The sequence below is a fragment of the Papilio polytes genome, unplaced genomic scaffold, assembly GCF_000836215.1.
Source record: "Papilio polytes unplaced genomic scaffold, Ppol_1.0 DF824047.1, whole genome shotgun sequence".
Lineage (NCBI taxonomy): Eukaryota > Metazoa > Arthropoda > Insecta > Lepidoptera > Papilionidae > Papilio > Papilio polytes.
Window position 1 is genome coordinate 2,249,669 of NW_013525157.1, and position 18,324 is coordinate 2,267,992.

General features: G+C 34.5%; 3 protein-coding genes across 3 annotated transcripts in view; 2 read left to right on the plus strand and 1 right to left on the minus strand.

The window, feature by feature from the left end:
• Positions 1 to 50: 50 nt before the first annotated feature.
• On the plus strand, positions 51 to 1,841 carry LOC106100477 (myb-like protein M). Its single transcript, XM_013279343.1, is given in 3 exon segments — positions 51 to 276; positions 670 to 1,064; positions 1,066 to 1,841. Coding segments are annotated over 2 exon segments (519 nt in total). The 5' UTR covers positions 51 to 276; positions 670 to 851; the 3' UTR covers positions 1,372 to 1,841.
• A 1,476-nt stretch (positions 1,842 to 3,317) lies between these two features.
• LOC106100796 (Golgi phosphoprotein 3 homolog rotini) lies at positions 3,318 to 8,055 on the plus strand. Its single transcript, XM_013279823.1, has 5 exons — positions 3,318 to 3,646; positions 3,726 to 3,873; positions 4,482 to 4,580; positions 5,375 to 5,550; positions 5,985 to 8,055. The coding sequence occupies exons 1-5, from the start codon at positions 3,461 to 3,463 to the stop codon at positions 6,231 to 6,233; spliced, it is 858 nt and encodes a 285-aa protein (XP_013135277.1). The 5' UTR covers positions 3,318 to 3,460; the 3' UTR covers positions 6,234 to 8,055.
• Positions 8,056 to 11,875: 3,820 nt separating this feature from the next.
• LOC106100668 (C-Maf-inducing protein-like) overlaps positions 11,876 to 18,324 on the minus strand; it is a 42,635-nt gene continuing 36,186 nt past the window's right edge. Inside the window, exons 7-14 of the mRNA XM_013279627.1 lie at positions 16,011 to 16,249; positions 15,110 to 15,328; positions 14,234 to 14,504; positions 13,317 to 13,415; positions 12,892 to 13,047; positions 12,519 to 12,674; positions 12,251 to 12,395; positions 11,876 to 12,038 (exon numbers count right to left, since the gene is read on the minus strand). Coding sequence (XP_013135081.1) covers positions 11,914 to 12,038; positions 12,251 to 12,395; positions 12,519 to 12,674; positions 12,892 to 13,047; positions 13,317 to 13,415; positions 14,234 to 14,504; positions 15,110 to 15,328; positions 16,011 to 16,249 — 1,410 coding nt within the window. The 3' untranslated portion in view covers positions 11,876 to 11,913. The remainder of the gene's footprint in view (positions 12,039 to 12,250; positions 12,396 to 12,518; positions 12,675 to 12,891; positions 13,048 to 13,316; positions 13,416 to 14,233; positions 14,505 to 15,109; positions 15,329 to 16,010; positions 16,250 to 18,324) is intronic.

Here is an 18,324-nt window from a genome sequence, read left to right on the forward strand (position 1 = left end):
GTGCCTGACGTATGGCAACTTTTGTGACTTAGTGCATGGCAATAAAACTGTAGTTGTCATTGAAAATCGATTTGATTCTCGTCTTTTTGTTTGGGATTATTGTACCTATTTAATGTATTATTATTGTATTACAATTTGTAATTGGCATTGAATGCAATTTTTGAAAAATGGTGAAATGTTGTTAAATATCAAAATGCTATAGGGAATCATATACTGGTTGTTGAATATCTTTTTATAGGTATTTTTTTTATTCTCTACCTTTGTACGGTAAAAGAGGTAAAAATTAGCGTCAAATTGTTTATATACTTTATAATATACCCTCGTAGTAGATTATAATACCTTTTCAATGGAATTCTCAAATTACAGAAAATGTGTAAAATTTGTTTGGAAGTCTTACCTCCATCCAAAAAATTACAAAAAACTTTATTGTTTGTTGTTTTAATTTCTAATCCAAAGATTTTAATTCTGTTCGGCTCACTCCAGCATTAAAGTTTGGTGCTGTATTATATGTATGGTTTATCTTGCATTTTTCCAAAAATATTACAGAGTTAATAAATTGCTAAACCACAAAGCAAAAAAAAAAACAAATAAAATGTAACTAAAAACATAGAATTTTTAATGAAAGGTATGAAAAATAAATATATATGAATTTGAAATTTGATGTTACAGATTGGAGACAGTTTGCAGAATAAATATGCGATACAATTAAATATGGAGTCACCAATTCTTGAGGCAAACAGTACAGCAGTACTTTCACACACTCAACAACAACAAAATAGTCCAAGCCCAACCTGTTCAAGACCAACTAGCCCAAATGCAAGCAGTCCAAGCACAACAGTACCAATGCCAACATGTCCAAGCACAACAGGACCAATTCCAACATGTCCAAGCACAACAGGACCAATGCCAACATGTCCAAGCACAACAGGACCAATGCCAACATGTCCAATCACAACAGGACCAATGCCAACATGTCCAAGCACAACAGGACCAACGCCAACATGTCCAAGCACAACAGAACCAATGCCAACATGTCCAATCACAACAGGACCAATGCCAACATGTCCAAGCACAACAGGACCAATGCCAACATGTCCAAGCACAACAGGTCCAATGCCAACATGTCCAAGCACAACAGGACCAATACCAACATGTCCAAGCACAACAGGACCAATGCCAACATGTCCAAACATGAAAGAAGCAGCAGTACAAACAATAGATGATGCTGACGAAGTTTTAAACGAAAAGTTAAGGGAAAAAATAAAACTATTATCTAAAAAGTTAAAAAAACGGGAAAATCGGATAAAGAAGCAGCGTAGTGCTCTAAGATTGCTTAAAGATGCGATTATAATAATACCTCATGAAGTATAATAATTGTAAGATAATATGAGATGAAGTATTATAAAACTATAACTAATTTTTTTGTCAATAAAAGCAAAAAGTCTTGCAACAAATGAAGTATAAAAAAAACAATAAGCTTGTCCCGGGACAGCATTAACTTAAGAATATATTTAATTTGGGTCACAAGATTACCACCATGTGGCATATGAAATCAACTACTATAGTCTGTCTAAATAAGATAGATTAGTTTGATAAATGATTCATATGAAGCATCGAATTCGAGTTTTTTATGAAGTATTGAAATTATCGAATTTTAGCAAACAATTATGAACTATCAATATTCGGTTTATATAAAATTTATCGAACTTAACTAAGATTATTATTTTAATTTAGAGGACTTTAAGAGGAACTAGGAGAATTTCGCTATGACAAAAATAATAGCGAAATCCAGTTTGATTATGTACTGCTGTAGTAGTAATAAATATTTGTTTACTCTCATTATTTGTAATGGTTCTGCAGGTCATTATTAATTTGAGAAAACAGTGTTTTTTTTTTTAATTCATGAGTTATAACTATGAATCTATTGATTCCAACTTCTGTAAGAATAAAAATTTAAAATCGATAAGATTCATGCCTGATCCCTACTAAATTGTCACATGAATTGTCAAACTAATCTTATTTAGAATAGCTTTAACCAACATCTCAAAAAGCTCTCGCTAGACAGTTGCATGCAAGGGCCCAATCGAATTTTTAGAAACCCCACGCAACAAGGATGTCCCTGTCTCCAGTATTTTTTTTATCATGTATAATATGTAATGTGTTAATAAAAAAATGTTTATATTACATGTTACATCTTACATAGTATTAGAAAATAAAAATATAAGTGGCATTTAATTTAATCTTTAAAAATAGATAATAAATATTATTAGACCAAAACTTTGTTTATTGTATCCTACTCTACTCCTTTATTAAATTACTTCGTCCATGTAGAGTTTAAAAGTTCAAAACTTATGTTTGCCCCTTCTTCTAATCTATTACCTAAGTTATAAACTTGGAAGTTAACAAACAGAAATCTACTGATGCCAGATCCCAAATTTCTATGACGGGTAATAACTTAATATAGGATAATTTTATTCTACATTAAATTCTCCTGACAGCAAACGCATTTATTTGGATAAGGATTAATATTGAAACCAATAAAAGAGCGCCGCAAATAGCGTGCGGTTATTAAATCATTTTATAAACAAAAAAGTGGTTATTGTAAGAAAACTGTTAAAGACATATATATGCTATTGCGGAATTTTCTGTAAAACTTTTTGAGATCTACAATTTTTTCGAACATCATATTTATATATGTCTAATGGTTTAGGCATCTAACGTATATTAATTGAACTAGTAATTATTATATTAGTTATTCGTAAATCTGCCATCTGTTACTCCTTGTTGGCATAATTAACAAATATAATACTACCTCAAAAAAAATTAATCTGTTTCCTTTTATCAAAATAGATTTAAGGTGCTCCGTTATATTGCAATATTTTATTTTCGGGTTTCCAAGTTAAATGTACGGAGATTGTGCAGCATGAAGATGTATCACCACGATGAAAACATTTATACAGAATGTTACAAAGTACTCTGTGCATTTATATCACCTTCTCGTTGAAAGTGACACATTTTGTCATCTCTAAATGTTATATTAATAATGCCATTGCCATGGCAACGCATTTACGTTTATTTTTGTAAAGAAATTGATGTTGCCATTATAAGAAATTAAGTCAAGCAACTAGCAACATGGTCTGGTTTCTGGGTTTTAAAACCTGTTACAATTTTCTTGTCTTGTCACGTTTTAACACTTAATAAGTAAGATGAGAGTTTTAAAGACTATAACACTCAACACATAACTACAAAAAATAAAATTACAGGATATTTTAAAATGTCAAATTGATTAACACATAAACGAAACACATTCCTTTCTTCGGCCATATTTTTCTCATACGTCGTGTGGCAAACGTCAACAATTGATATTAAAACACTCACTTCTAGAAAATAATAATCAAATTCTAATTCTACACAAAAATATTTTTGAGTTTTGTTTGTGTGATATATTTTAGATGTTAAAATGAATCGTTCCGAAGGATTGGTGCAACGAAGAAATGTTCTAAAGGATAACAATTCCGATGGAACAGTAAAAGAGAACCATGACGATGATAAGAAAAACGATAAAAATTATGATGATGGCGACTCAAAGGAAACTCGTTTAACATTGATGGAAGAAGTTTTACTATTGGGATTAAAGGATAAAGAGGTAAAGATTTAAGTGCATAAAAATAATCTATCCGTCTCTGTATAACAATTGCTATACGTAAAATTTTGCATTGTTTTAGGGTTACACATCATTTTGGAATGATTGCATATCTAGTGGTTTAAGAGGATGTATACTAATTGAACTTGGACTACGAGGCCGCGTGGAATTAGAAAGAGCTGGGATGAGAAGAAAGGGATTGTTATCTAGAAAAGTTATAGTGAAATCAGGTATTTTTATTTGTGTGTCATAAATCTATTCGTGTTAATTCGATTTCAATTAAATAGTTTTGTGCATTATGCATAGGTGTATTTATCATGTAATTAATTTTAAAGTCAAGTATCAAAATAAATAATTAAGTATTTGTTCATATAGTAAAACTTAATTTGCCTTTTAAATGTGTTTGTCTTGTGTAAGAGGTTGCAAGATGTTTCCTTGATATTTAAAATATTGAATAACAATATATTTCAGATATCACTTCTGTGAATTTCTATTTTTAGAGCTGGGTTATTACCAAAGATAAGAGAATTACTGAATTTGCTTATTATACATAGAAATGCTTTGTTAATAAAGAAGGTAACTAAGAATTGGATTGAATAACAAGTACCAATATTCATTGGCAATACATTAAGCTGTAAATTAAATTTTAATCTACTGTCTGGGTTATAATAATGACGTAAACTAAGGGTTTAATCAAATGGTGTTCTCTGGATACTTTTTCGTGTTTATTATATTTTATACCAATACTACTTTTAGTCAAATCTGCTAAATGTTTTAATAGTCAACCTCAACCTATTCATTATATTTGTATAGTTATGTATATCTTTCCATATTTCAGATTCACCAACTGGTGATGTTTTATTAGATGAAGCATTGAAACATATGAAAGAGACAGATCCACCAGAAACTGTACAGAGCTGGATTGAGTACTTGAGTGGTAAGTCATTTCCAATATTGTCGCTACAACTACTATGTCTATATTTTCCATTCATAAGCTTTTTATAGGACAACAAACTATTTAATTGTATAAAGCTGCATATTTAAAAGCAAAAATTAAAATTCTTTTAAAATTTTTTATACTACTCCTATTAGGTGTCAACAGTGGTAGTGCCCGCTTTAACATCTTAGCACGAATGGGCCGGCACGCCCGGTGTAATACCACGACCACACAGAATACAGGCGTGAAATGGAACCAATGCCGTGTTTCGTCTGATGAGTGTGGTGCCGGAGGCCTAATTTAAGTCCCTTTCTCCTTACCACCCTTTTCTTATGAGAGGATGGGAAGGGGAAGTGGATTTGACGATGGAGGAGATGCATAGGAAGAGGAAATATCCTCTTTATGTGCGTCTACTCCTCCATCGGATTAGGGTAGGCGACGCATCTGCAATTGCAGATGTCTATGGGCAGTGGTCGCTTCGCCATTTTGGCGAATTCAGGCGGCCGCTTGCTCGTTTGCCATCTTATGTTATAAAAAAAAAAAAAAAGGTCTGCACAGGACTTTGTACTCCACATAACTATCATATGTCATCTCAGTCATCTCTCCCTTCTTGATCATGTCACCTTTCACACAATCCATCCATCTCTTTCTAGGTCTACCTTTCCATACTCATAACTAACATTCTTCCTGTTACATGCATGATTCATCCTTCCGAAATTAAAAAATATTTTATTATGTATTCGAATTTTCGAATTTTGAGCAATGCGTACCAGTAATAAAAATTATTTTAACAGGCGAGACTTGGAATCCAATGAAGCTGAAATATCAACTGAAGAATGTTCGGGAGAGGCTAGCAAAGAATCTGGTGGAGAAAGGTGTTCTTACTACAGAGAAACAAAATTTCCTACTCTTTGATATGACAACACATCCTTTGACAGACAATGTTGTCAAATGCCGATTAGTTAAAAAGGTTTGTGTTTTTTGAAAATGTAAAATTTATCATAACAGTATTGTACAATTTTCATACATCTTTGACAATTTTTTTTCGTAAATTAACTGTGTTTTTTTTAGTCTGTCTTAAACTAAAGTTTCCAGACTAAATCAATTTAGTCTGGAAACATTAGTTTTTTGACTTTGTCAATTTCAATGTAATTGATACTAACATCAGAACCAAGAACTAATCTGATGAAGTTTACAAATGTGATAACAACTAACAAGTAAATGTAATTAATTTGTAAATAAGATATCTGTTAGTATACATGTAGCTACTTTGATAACATTTATGTATGTGAATGTTTTATCAATATTAACTATAAAGGAAGTAAAATAATTTAGTTTTGTTAAGTACTCATCTATGTTAATGGTGGAGGAGTCTAAGGCTTGATTGTAACATTTGTATGTTAGGTGCAAGAGGCAGCTCTGCGGCGTTCACTGAGCGAGGTGGCGCATGCGGACAAGCGTTCGTTGGCCCTTCTGATGTTAGCACACTCTGCGGATGTGCTGGAAAACGCATTCGCGCCGCTATCCGACGAGGACTATGAGCTGGCGACACGCAGAGTCCGAGCTCTCCTCGACTTGGACTTCGAAGCGGAGGCGATGCGACCCGACGCCTGTGAGATCATGTGGGCAGTATTTGGTGCATTCACCAAATAGCAGTTGCAGCGTTTCTTCCGATCTTAGGTATGATTAGACATTAATGTGTGTTTCCTTTAGTCGCGGTGACTCGATTCGACAAATGTGGTATATATCAAATCATGCCAGTATTAAACATTCAATATATGTATATATTTTTAATTGGATAAACATGTGTAATGTGATTTTGTGATGTTAATCTCACGTTTGGTACTATTTACGTTGATTATTCACCACATTAAGATGTAGTGCAAGTTAAACTGGCACAAAGATATATGTAGTTAAATTGATAGATGTAACTGTTAGATATAAATGCTATGTATATGTGTCCCTTTTGTTATCTATCATGCATATATTTCTAGAAGTTTCTTATGCCAGTAGAAGTTAAAATAAATTTTATTTGTAACAAAATTTGTTCCTTAATGATCAAATCTATGTGTTAATATTACTATAAAATATATAATCATGTTCTTGTAAAATACCCAGAGATACAGTTTGTATTATCGGGAGTAATGTTTGTGGTAATATAATTGCTGTAAAAAGGCTTATGATTCATTGGAAGTATTTAGTTGATTAAAAACCCTTATAAATAATGAATTGACATAAGACAACTGTTTTCATAGAATTGATTGATTTTTTTTAATTCCGCTAGTTCTTAGAGCATTATTTCAATTTAGGTATCAGCTTTTATCAATTTTTTTTACAGCTTTTTATCAACTTAATTTTGAAAAAACAATAATTTTTAATTTAGCTTGTTTACCTACCAGATAATATAGGGCTTAAAAAATTAACTTCTTTGAAAACATTTTGTATCTTTTTTTGTAATTGCCTTTTAAGCTACCAACTTATCTAAATTTCCTATTCCTATTATTTTAATTACATGTAATATGTAGTATTCTAAGTTTGTAGTAATTTCATTTACATTAAACTAATTTGATAAACGCTACATTAAAATTTGGATCTTTTTAATTTGTCAGTTATATTGTTTCAAATAGTTGTCATGTACTCAAGATTGTAACTATTCGGAAAATGTCACTGAATCCAATTATTCTTCCAACTTAAATAGCTAAAAAAACATTGTTCTATAAGTCTTGAAAAAATAACCGAGATGTTAAATGTCAGTTATTTGCTATGAAATATTATCTTACATTTCCCAAATGGTTAACTAGCAAAACAGATTTTTTTAACTATAGTTTTAATCTTTTTAGTATTACATTGCATTAAATTACATACATGTTTGAGAATATCCCGTGAAAGTTGTTAATCAATAATATGTTCTGAAATCTTTTCTTCATTAAAATTTATCACCCAAGTGAATTTTGGCTAATATAATTTAAATTGAACAACATGTACTTTTAAATGTACTGTATATTGAAAGAAACAATTATTCTGTGACGCTATTTTATGTTTTTTAAACTGCATTTTATTACAAATTTTGTCATTTAGTATTTAATGTTTTTAGGACGATTGTATGTTATTCCATTTAAATTTTAATTTATCTTACCAATATTTTATTTGTAGTTGGTTTTAAAATTGTGTGTTATGCAAATGTTTTTGACGCAATCATTTGTCTGTTTGAAAATATACTATAAGATAGATATAAATATTTACAGAGTAGTCAATGTGACTATTCTACATGTAAACAATATTGCTTTTTTAAATAAGTAAGAAATAAGCAATGTATATGGCTTCAAGATATTAATATATACATGGCTATTTTTTAATTACCAGAATAAATATACTCTAATAACTATTGCCGATAGTTATCATATACTAGCTGTTCCCGTGTGACTTCATACGCATAAAATTATGAAAATTTTATTATATTGTTTACATGTGTCAAATTTGCAATTACAAATGTCAAAATAACATGACATGATGATAACCTTGCTTCCTTGATTTTACCCAAAATATTTACCCCCTAAGTTTAATGGTGTTAAAATATATAGCCTAAAACGCGACGCAAGTGTACGGCTTTTTAATAAAAAAAGAATCATTCAAAAATATGCTGTAATTACTGACATCTTAGGCAACAAAGAAGAGTGTGTTTACGCTTTATTATAAAAGTATAGATAGATTAAACAAAAGTATACAAATTAATATCGAAAAATGCTAATCGTTGTTAAAAATACTAAGTATTCCCTATTGTTTCTTTTGTCTGGTAATTAGAGAATAACCTTGTAAACTGCTGATTTTCCTTAGGTGTTAAATTTAAAAGAAATTGTTGCTAAACCTGGAAAGTTTACAGGATGAACTTGTACAAAATTTTGTTATTAATCGTGTGTCCATATTGTATATAACATATTAAACAAAAATTTGTGCTAAATGTTAGTTTTGTAATATTTAAATATATTCAGTTTTTTAAAGTTTTCCATTTGACATGAAAATTAGTACGATTGTTTGAAATATTACATTATAATTCTGATCTTAAATTAATTAAGTGTATACTATAAGTTAATTTAGTTAAATTATGGATCCCGGTAACTATTGTGAAGGATGGCGTAATATGATTTTTTTTCATAAATACCTGTCTAATAATTACAAGTGTCGGTTTGAAATCAATATATTTTAAATTGTATTCAACTATTTAATTACGAATTCAGCTCCTATACATTTTCGAAACTCAAACTTAGGGATAGTTTGTCGTGGATTACATAAATAATATAGGATTAGCATAAAACACAATGATTTTCCATTTATAACTAAATTATGATTAAGTTTTGTAAATAAAAATAGCAAATCATGTTGAGTTTTTCACGATTATCAAAAAATTATCACATTATGTTGTAATGTTTTTTTATAAACATATCTTGATTTTACAGCTGATATACACGAACGATGGAAATTTTGAGTAAACAAACGTGTAAAAACATGTATTATACACAAACATTAATATTGAAATTAATCTAAATATATTTAAACTCTAGTGTTGGACGGTGTTTTTATTTGAGAAAATGTGTAACATTCGATGTTGATTTTTCCCTTTTTATCTGCAAAGTTAGGGGGTTTTGAAAAAATCACGATACAAGGTTGGGAATGAGGGAAGTTCAAATTAGATCTCCAGATTTATCCCACTCTTTATTTCCTCTTGATCTACCGAGATCTTGGTCATCACTCCTGTTTTAATGTCAATTTACAAATACATCCATCCCTTTTTAGGTCTGTCTAAAACGTCATGTACCATACATGACGTTTTAGACAATAGGAATCCGTAGTTTGAAAACCTCACATATCAAAACGTTCGGGGTAGGAAATTATAAAAAGAGATCACGTAAACAATGGTCAACTCGTTGACATTTTGAGAAGGAACAGGAAATGGTAGGTATGGAATATAGGTATGAAGATAGGTATGGAAAAATAAAACAAATCATTTTTTAATTTTTTATATAAAAATTCACATCAAATATGAGTCTTATGCCTCTTTACTGGTACGCTTATTTCTAAGATAGTGCTATGTAACATACATTTAACGAGATATCGGAATTAGGGGTAACTCCCCGCGGTGTAACAATTCAGAATGACGTTTAGGTTAGGAAGGTTAGGAAATACTTTCTTTAAAATGTCCACTACAACTGCAAAATTTCCTATTACATCGATTTTAATTGAAACCTTTATTTTAGAATAAACTGAACATATATAATTTTCTACTTATGCATTTCATTTTAATGACTAAGGAAAATTAAAATTATGATTTTTTTTAAAGGTCCTACCTAACATGAAACACTATGAAAAGTATTCAGATATTATTTAATAAGACGGTTTAATATCTATGCCGTTGTTTTTTAACACTTTACTCGCTATTGGAAAGTCACCGTAATATATTTTTTAGATAGTGAATCGATTGACAAAAACATACCAAGGTTTGACTTGGTACTTGAATAATTTCAATGTAACATTTCTAGTGAGCTCAGACTTATTGAAGTTTATCTTACAACTAATAACGCTTGTAGCGTGTGTGTTGTCTCCGCTTAAGTTGACACGCCGGCCAGTAGAGTACTCTTGTTCTTGACGTGCCAAATCAAATGCTAGTTACATACAAGGTTATTAATACTACTAGATGGTTATATATTTAAATAAGCCTTTCAATACATTGTCTCAGCATAATGTATGATTTTTTTTACTTTGGAATCATTATTTTTAGATATTATTTTTAACGCCTTACTTAAATTTATTAGGTTTGTTTAATGATTTATGTACTGGATAGAAATATGTTTTCGTTAAAATGATTAAACACCGACTTTTTTTTTAAATTTATCCTTCCTTAACGTTTTTCATATCGATCAAGTATAAGTTAAAAACATTGACTCATAAATATGGCAACATTTAATTTTTGAATGAAGGAATAATTTTGTAAAAATCTCAAATTCCGGGAAATATAGTTATCATTGTCCGCTATCGTATGTTACTCGTATTTAATTATGCAAATACTACACTAGTACTACAAGCTTTTGTCTTTAACATAAGAAACATGATTTTTTTATCTTCTAGTCGATGGAAAGAAATGGTATTTATGTATGACTTAAATTTTTAAATAAAGATTAATTTTATGTCTTAAAATACTTAATATTAGGTACTAATAACTACCAAACAGCTAGTACTCAAGATCAACATTCCCTCATGTGTCCATTCTGGTCATCGTTTTATGCTCACAGCCCAATATATTTATATTAAGTTTAAAATACTGGTTTATATATAAGTTAAGCGTATCATTAATACATGTAAATGCAATAACATACACATATTACCTAACATACACTTTATTACATAAGTGATTAGGTGGGAAATAATCTTTTTCTTGAATCGTATTGAAAGTATTATGTACCTATGCCATTGAAAGACATAGGTAAATATTGGAGTTGCCAGAAAAGTTTAATCATATAATTTCTGGATTGGTATTAATTTGATGTTTCTTGTAAGTACGTCATTTTTATACACTAACGAATTAAGTTCAGTTTATTATGAATAAAATGCGAAATAGCAAATGTCGCGACAACCCTATGCATAGGGTAAGTTTACTGAGACTACAGAAATTCATAATCAGACTAAATGCTAATATTTCATATAACCTAAAATGTTTGTAAACTTCGAATTTGAAGGATACAAAGGAAATCTACTTCCAATAGCCAATTTACAAGCGTGGTTATTTATATATTTCTTAGATCTAAAACCGAATTAAAATTGATTTAGTTGTATATCTATTCTAAAAGAAATTATTTAAAATGGAGATAAATAATATTTAGTATATTTACAAAATTTGGTCAAAATAATTTAAAATTAAAATTACATTCGAATGTACGATAATAGGAAAGAAGTAACGCGTCAACTAAAGTAAACAATACAAATATTGAAGTAAATTACAATCGGCTTAATCTAAATAATACATTCTAATCGATTAATACTTTTTATTGGCAAAGTCTGGCAACATTTAAACAAATAGGTGGGAAGCAGAGTATTGTTTGCGTGGCGCGCTACTTTGGCTTATCAGTTACGCATTGGAGTGTACATTTAATGATTTAACAAATTAATGTTTTATAGATGTTATGTAGAAGACTTTAAGCTTGCCATAATAGTATGTGGGCGATTTAAGCGTAAATAGTTTAACGAGGCTGGTGCGGGCGCGGGCGCGGGCGCGTGCGGCGGGGCAGGCGGCACGGGCGCGGGCGCGGGCGGCGGCAGCGGCGGCGGCGGCGGCGCGATGACGTCACCACGCCTCCGTGTAGCGCACGTCGTACTCCTGCAGCAGCGGCAAGTTGCGACGAATGCTCTCGAACGCCTCCGCAGACAGCCTCGTGCTGTTCAGGTTCAGCCGTCTCAAGCTGGGCAGTCCTGCAATTGCAATAAAGTCATTACTAAGAATGCTTATGTCCCTATAATTCTCGCTAGTCCTAGGACCTACCTAATAATAAATATTTGTGCCATAGTCTTTACCGCATTAAAGTTAATTTTCACAAAGTACCATATTGTCAGGCTGTCAAATTAACGTTTAGATCTTTAGTAGTTTACTCTTGTGATGCATGATCAATTTAAGATATAAGTACCAATAAGTGCTTCTATCCCCTTGTCGGAGACGGGCGTCTCGCAGAGGTTGAGGACCTGCAGGCGCGGCAGGTGCTCCGCGATCAGCTGCACGCCGCTGTCGCCGAACTTCGTCGCCCACAGGTTCAGGTAGCGCAGCGACGGTAACTGTAATTGGTCAAAAACACTGCTGTATTAATGTGTATGAATTCCAGAAGTAGAAATACTATAAGAGAGTTCGTGGTCGGCTGTGGAGGGTAGATTGGCGAGGGTGCGGAGGTGTGGAGGTACCTTAATGAGGTCGTTGGCGCAGGCGCTGGTGACGGCGGTGAAGGCGAGCGAGAGGCACTCGAGGTTGCCGAGCGCGCCGGAGCCGAGCAGCGCCGACAGGTCCGCGTCCGTCGCGCGCACCGGCAGCGCCATCTGTCGCGGCCCGCCCTCAGATTGCTGAAACAACACGTTTGACTTCAACTACTTTTATATTAAAACCAGCTGACCCGTGCGGCTTCATTGGCATGAACCCGCATTTTACGCCTGACGATTTTTGCTAATTTATTCACCCCCAAAATATATAGACGACCTTGGAATAAAGCGTGTTTCTTTCGTGGTATTTACACACGTGGAACGCCAGATAAAAACGGTACCAACAAGATTATAAATTTACCAATTTGAGCAGATTGCGCTGTCGCTCGCAGAGCTCCTTGTAGCACTTGTCTCCGAGGTCGGTGGCCTGCAGCGCCGCGATCACCTCCAGCTGCGTCTGCTCGCCGCACGCCACCTCCCACTCCAGCATCAGGCACAGCGCCTCCAGCGCTGCAGGCTGTATGAGACATTAAACATAATTATTGCTGGGACCTCACCACCGTAATAGAAAGACTAGTAAGAGACAAAGAGAGAGATAATTTTAAGCCACTAAACCACTCTTTTTTACTAATGTAATAATTGTATCGACTAATTAGCTTTGAGACGTTTGACAACAGAGCGGTTATTTATTTCTAAATGAATTTTTTTTTGCCTGTTCATATTATTGGAATAGTTTATTTTTTACCCAGAAACATAATAAATGTTATAAATGCAGTAACAACTTACGTGTTCAGTGAGAGCCACCAAGAGGAAGTCGGGCAGCTGTTTGCTCATGCTCTGGAGGAAGTTCTTCCTCTTGCAGCAGCAGTTCAACAGGCCTTCGATCTACACAGAAATCATATACATTATTTGTTTAATTAGCTGAAGAACATCCGAGTGTTACTGGCTCATTAATGTGTTTTTTTGTAATAAGTATTACTAGATCCGTAATCTATCTATACTATTATAATAAAGCGTAGACACACTTTGTTGCCTAAAATGACAGCAATTACAGCATATTTTGAATAATACTTTTTTTTTATAAAAAGCCCTACACACGTCAAGCTTTAGGCTATATATTTTCACGCCATTAAACTTAGGTTGTAAAAATTTGGGATAAAAATCCTAATGTGACTATAAGTTGCTGCCAACAACAAGGAAGCAATTGTCATTTGTACATTATATTTTGACGTTTTATGCGGATGAAGCCGCACTGGAACAGGTGGAACAGTAATGGTAATAAAGAAGAACGTTGTTAACTTATTTTAATATTAAACTTATCGACCCAGTTAAGTTTCAAGGTTTCTAATAATGTTAAGGTCGTTGTTAACCGATTTAGAATTTGATCATAAGTGGAATTTGACGCAGCGCAGTTTATTTATTTTAGGCTGTGTCGTCAATAACTCTTTCGTAATCCACTATGTTATGTTTCTTATTACATTCTAGATTCATTTATTGGCTGTTTGATCAGGTGTAAAATATTTTGACGTCTAAAATGTATGTTAAAAGTGTGTGTTGCGGAGAGAGTTGCAAGCCGTTTTGTTATGTACAAGAAGTAGAATACCTTCAAATAAGACTATTATCTATCTAGGGTTACAGAGATATTAGTCGTTTGTTCCTAAAGTCATGCAAGAGCTATGTTAATGTTGTGAGGTGAGACGTACCATAGCCCCCCACAGCTGGCAGAGGTCGTGCGCGGGCAGCGCGAGCGCGGGGTCGGAGGGCGCGGCGGCGCGCAGCCAGGAGGGCGGAGAGGGTCGCGCGGCGCAGGCGGGCGCCAAGCTGCCGTGCGCGGTGCAGCGCGGGTCGCGCGCCAGCGAGCGCAGCACCGCCGCCAGCCGCGCGCTCACCCGCGCGCAGCCCAGCGCGCCTGCACTCAGCGGCACCGGCTGCAGCACGCTGCCCACTACCACCAGCCAGTCCTCGTACTCGCACCTGATCATTGTTTAACATTCACTAATTGTTTTATTGAAATTAGTCATATGATACGTTAATGTTTGCTTGCTCATCCTACTGCGACTACTATTAAATGTGCGTTTGGCTCGAACAGTCTATCCTACTACCTAATCTTAATTATATTAAAAATGCGAATGTTTAGATGGATGTTTGTTATAATTTATAGCCTAAAGTACTGTCCGGATCTCGATGAAATTTGGTATAAATCTGGAGGATAGACTGGAAGAATACATAGGATACTAACTTTTGGTATTTTAAACTCCACGCGGATGGAGTCGCGGGAGAAAATTTGTATTTCCGCGTTACGTCTACTGAATGTGGTGATGGAGGCGCAAGCTTAGGCCATTTCCCGTTCCAGCCACTTCTTATAAGGAAAGGATTGGATGGGAAAGTGGATTTGACGGCGGAGGAGGAGACGCACGTAAAGAGAAATATCCTCTTTACGTGCGTCTCCTCCTCCGTCGATTTCGGGTAGGCAACGCATCTGCCACTGCGGAGGTCTATGGCCGCTTGCTCGTTTGCCTCCTTATTGTACAAAAAAAAAAATATTACAATATAGGTAGTGTATGTGTTGTTGTACTGACATTTGCTCGATGATGTCGGCGAAGCAGAGGACGTCGTGCTCGTCGTCGTGGCAGCGGTGCGGCAGGTCCTGTCCGCGGTAGTAGTCGTCGATGGCGGCGAGCGCCACCGCCACCAGGTTGGGCGCGGCGCGCGGGTGCGGGCAGGCGGCGCGCGGCCCGTGCGTCACCGCCACGAAACGACGCACCAGACTCGCGCCAGAGTTCAGCGCGCTCAGAGCACTGCACACAAATATCTCATTACAGCTATTATTATAATTTATACTATTTCTTACAGTACGTCCTCCGAGCGACAATGCGTACTTCTAATTATCGAACACAAATGATAATCAATTTAGAACAATGTCCTGTATTCAATTTAACTTTTGGTAACGAACACAGTAGGTATCAATCGATCGATACTACGCGAAATGTTATAAGAGTGAGTTTTAATATACTTCCCAAATAAGTTAGTTTTAACCAGTTAGGAGTTAGCAACAGTTTGAGTGCGGATTTCGAATATAAATGTAAATATAGCTGCTTTTATACGTCAAGTGTGGGCGTCGAGTTACGGGACTAGTTTTAAATATGGATGACAACAATACAAACAGCAGGCCCGGAGAGCGCCAATGATGGATAGATAGTATCTTTACTTAACACTGGCAGTTTGTTATTGTCACACATTACTAGTACAGTATTGTATTGTCTGTTGTACATCATCTTTGTTTTTTGCCGTCACTTAATAATTTACTATGACTCTACTCAAAGAGAAACATGTACTATTAATAAAAAACAAATCTTAAGGACGCAACTATTGTTTACAATAATTTATTCATAAGCACCGAATCATACTATAAATAGAGTTAAGCGCCTACTATGTATGAGAGGGAGAGGGCCATAATAAAACATTTGCATATTCAATTACCTGATATAATCTCGTACAAATCGCCTGGCGTCCGGCGCCTTGCCGAAGTCTACGTTCCGTGTGAGGACGCGGCGCACGGGCGGCGCGAGCGCGGGCAGCGGTGCGGCGCGCGGCCGCCGGCGGCACAGCCGGGACAGCAGCGCGCACAGCTCGCCCGTCACCCCGCGCTCCGCCAGCATCGGGGCCGCGGTACTAGTCACCTTCTCCGCCCACTCCTCCCAATCAGGGTCGTCCTTATTCTACGATAAATGTAAAAAATAATTGACAACATTGCTAGACCCTGACTATCAGCAGTGTATCAGTTTATTGGAATTCATCGTTAAAAAATCAGTTACCAGTTGAATCACGCACAGGCACACCGGCTAGTTAGTTAAATTAATAATTATAATACAGCTAATATCATTTTAGGCTAAATTACATTAATAAATAAAATGAAGGAGGTAAAAACATATTTATGAGTATTTGATTGGGTTCATTCACAGCAACCGCAATTATGTTTGGAAAATATTCGTAATTTGTTTTCCTCGAAACGAACCGTACAGTCATATTCAATATATCAAACTTTCTTTATGATGTTAGCCAATTATACGAATAAAGATATAACGAGGTCTATTTTGAGTTATTTAAGCAATATGTATTGAGGCACAAACAAGCTTTATTGTGTTGTTGGGATGTCACATGTTCGTAAATATGAACATGTGACTTCGTTCTCGGTATTCTCCGATTGAATTTTTATAATGAAATGTAAGTATTAGCTGGTATTCAAAGATTCTTATACAAAGTGAGACGGTAATTTGATTCTATTTCTGTCTGTAAGATAGTCAACAAAATAATTTTGACTACTATTGCTCTTTTCATGAAGTCGATGGCATAGACTTGATTAACAGAAATAATGACAGGGCTATTCTGGTATCTTAGTACCATCATTCATGTTCACTATTTGCAGATTTCCTTTTTTTAATAATTTAACACTGATTTGTATGGGCACCGCCAGCCGGTGAACTTATTGGGATTTATAAAACTTAAATGTATAGGCTGCATTTTTACGGCCGCCCGGCTGCCTATCGCCGACCCTAACCGGGATCAACCTTCTAAATGCCAATGTTATATTAATATGTTTTCTAAAACTGTGAGCAAACTTCTGGATCTCGTAATTTCGATCGTTCGATAGCATATCGTCATAACATCGTTAAAAGTAGCGTCGTTTAAGTTAATAAAAAAGGCAATAATGGTTAGTTTTATAACTGTTTTCCACGGAGCGACTATCAACTACGTCACAAGTTCGTCACAACGTTATTTATTATGTAGAATTTTCCTTATAATTGCAGTTAATAATTAACATTTGACACGCCACAGAGGATGTATCAAATGTAGTCAATTGTAAAGAAATAATGCCTGGAGGCGGTATTGTGATAACGGTTTTTTTCTATTTTAAGTTAAATAAGGAATTAGCAGTCCAGAGTAAAACCCTTAAGAGTTATAGCTTTAGATAATATTCTGTACCATTTTTATCATATGGAGCGTCCTAAAGAAAAACATTTTTTCAGGGTGTAAATCTGTTCACATTCTAATAGTTATAAACAAAAATAAATAGCGCCAAACATGCTTTCGTCCGAGCCGATACTAATATTGCAACTCTGTAGTGTCTTATTTTACGCAACAATTAGACCGTAACTTCCTCTCTCTGTGACGTGTAATTATATGTATGAAATATTTGCGAATGTCTTTTAAGATTTGTGATATTATTGTTTGCAAAGTGTGCATGAAACACGCACGTGTTATTCACATGTATGTTAGATGTACGTAATAAATAATGTAAGCTAATATCCAGTCCTATCTTGATTTTTTTTAATAAATTTCACTTCAATGGACATCAAGTTTAACTTAAGTAATACGGTAGGTACACTGGCGGTAATCTGTAGTGTTGCACTAACAGTAAAAATTGCCTTTTTTCTTGCAATGAGACAAACTACACCTCATCTTAGAAATAACCAATTAGGTAGGAGCGAATTGTGCAAACGTCAGGATAGTGTTAAAAACCAACCGTGTACCGCTGACCGACCCTTTTTTCATACAGACTTTATTTGTACATTTAAAATCTGCATCCTATATTAAACACTGTCAGGTTCCCCGACTGTACAATGTGTGGGGATAAACAGATATAGATTCATTTGAAGCGATCTTACAGCTACCTGACTTCTACTTTTAACAGATATGTTTAATTTACACACATCTATCAAATCCCTTGGTTACTGGTACTCTTTTCATCGTCTTTCTTCTACAGGCATGACACATATGTACTATTATCCTTCTT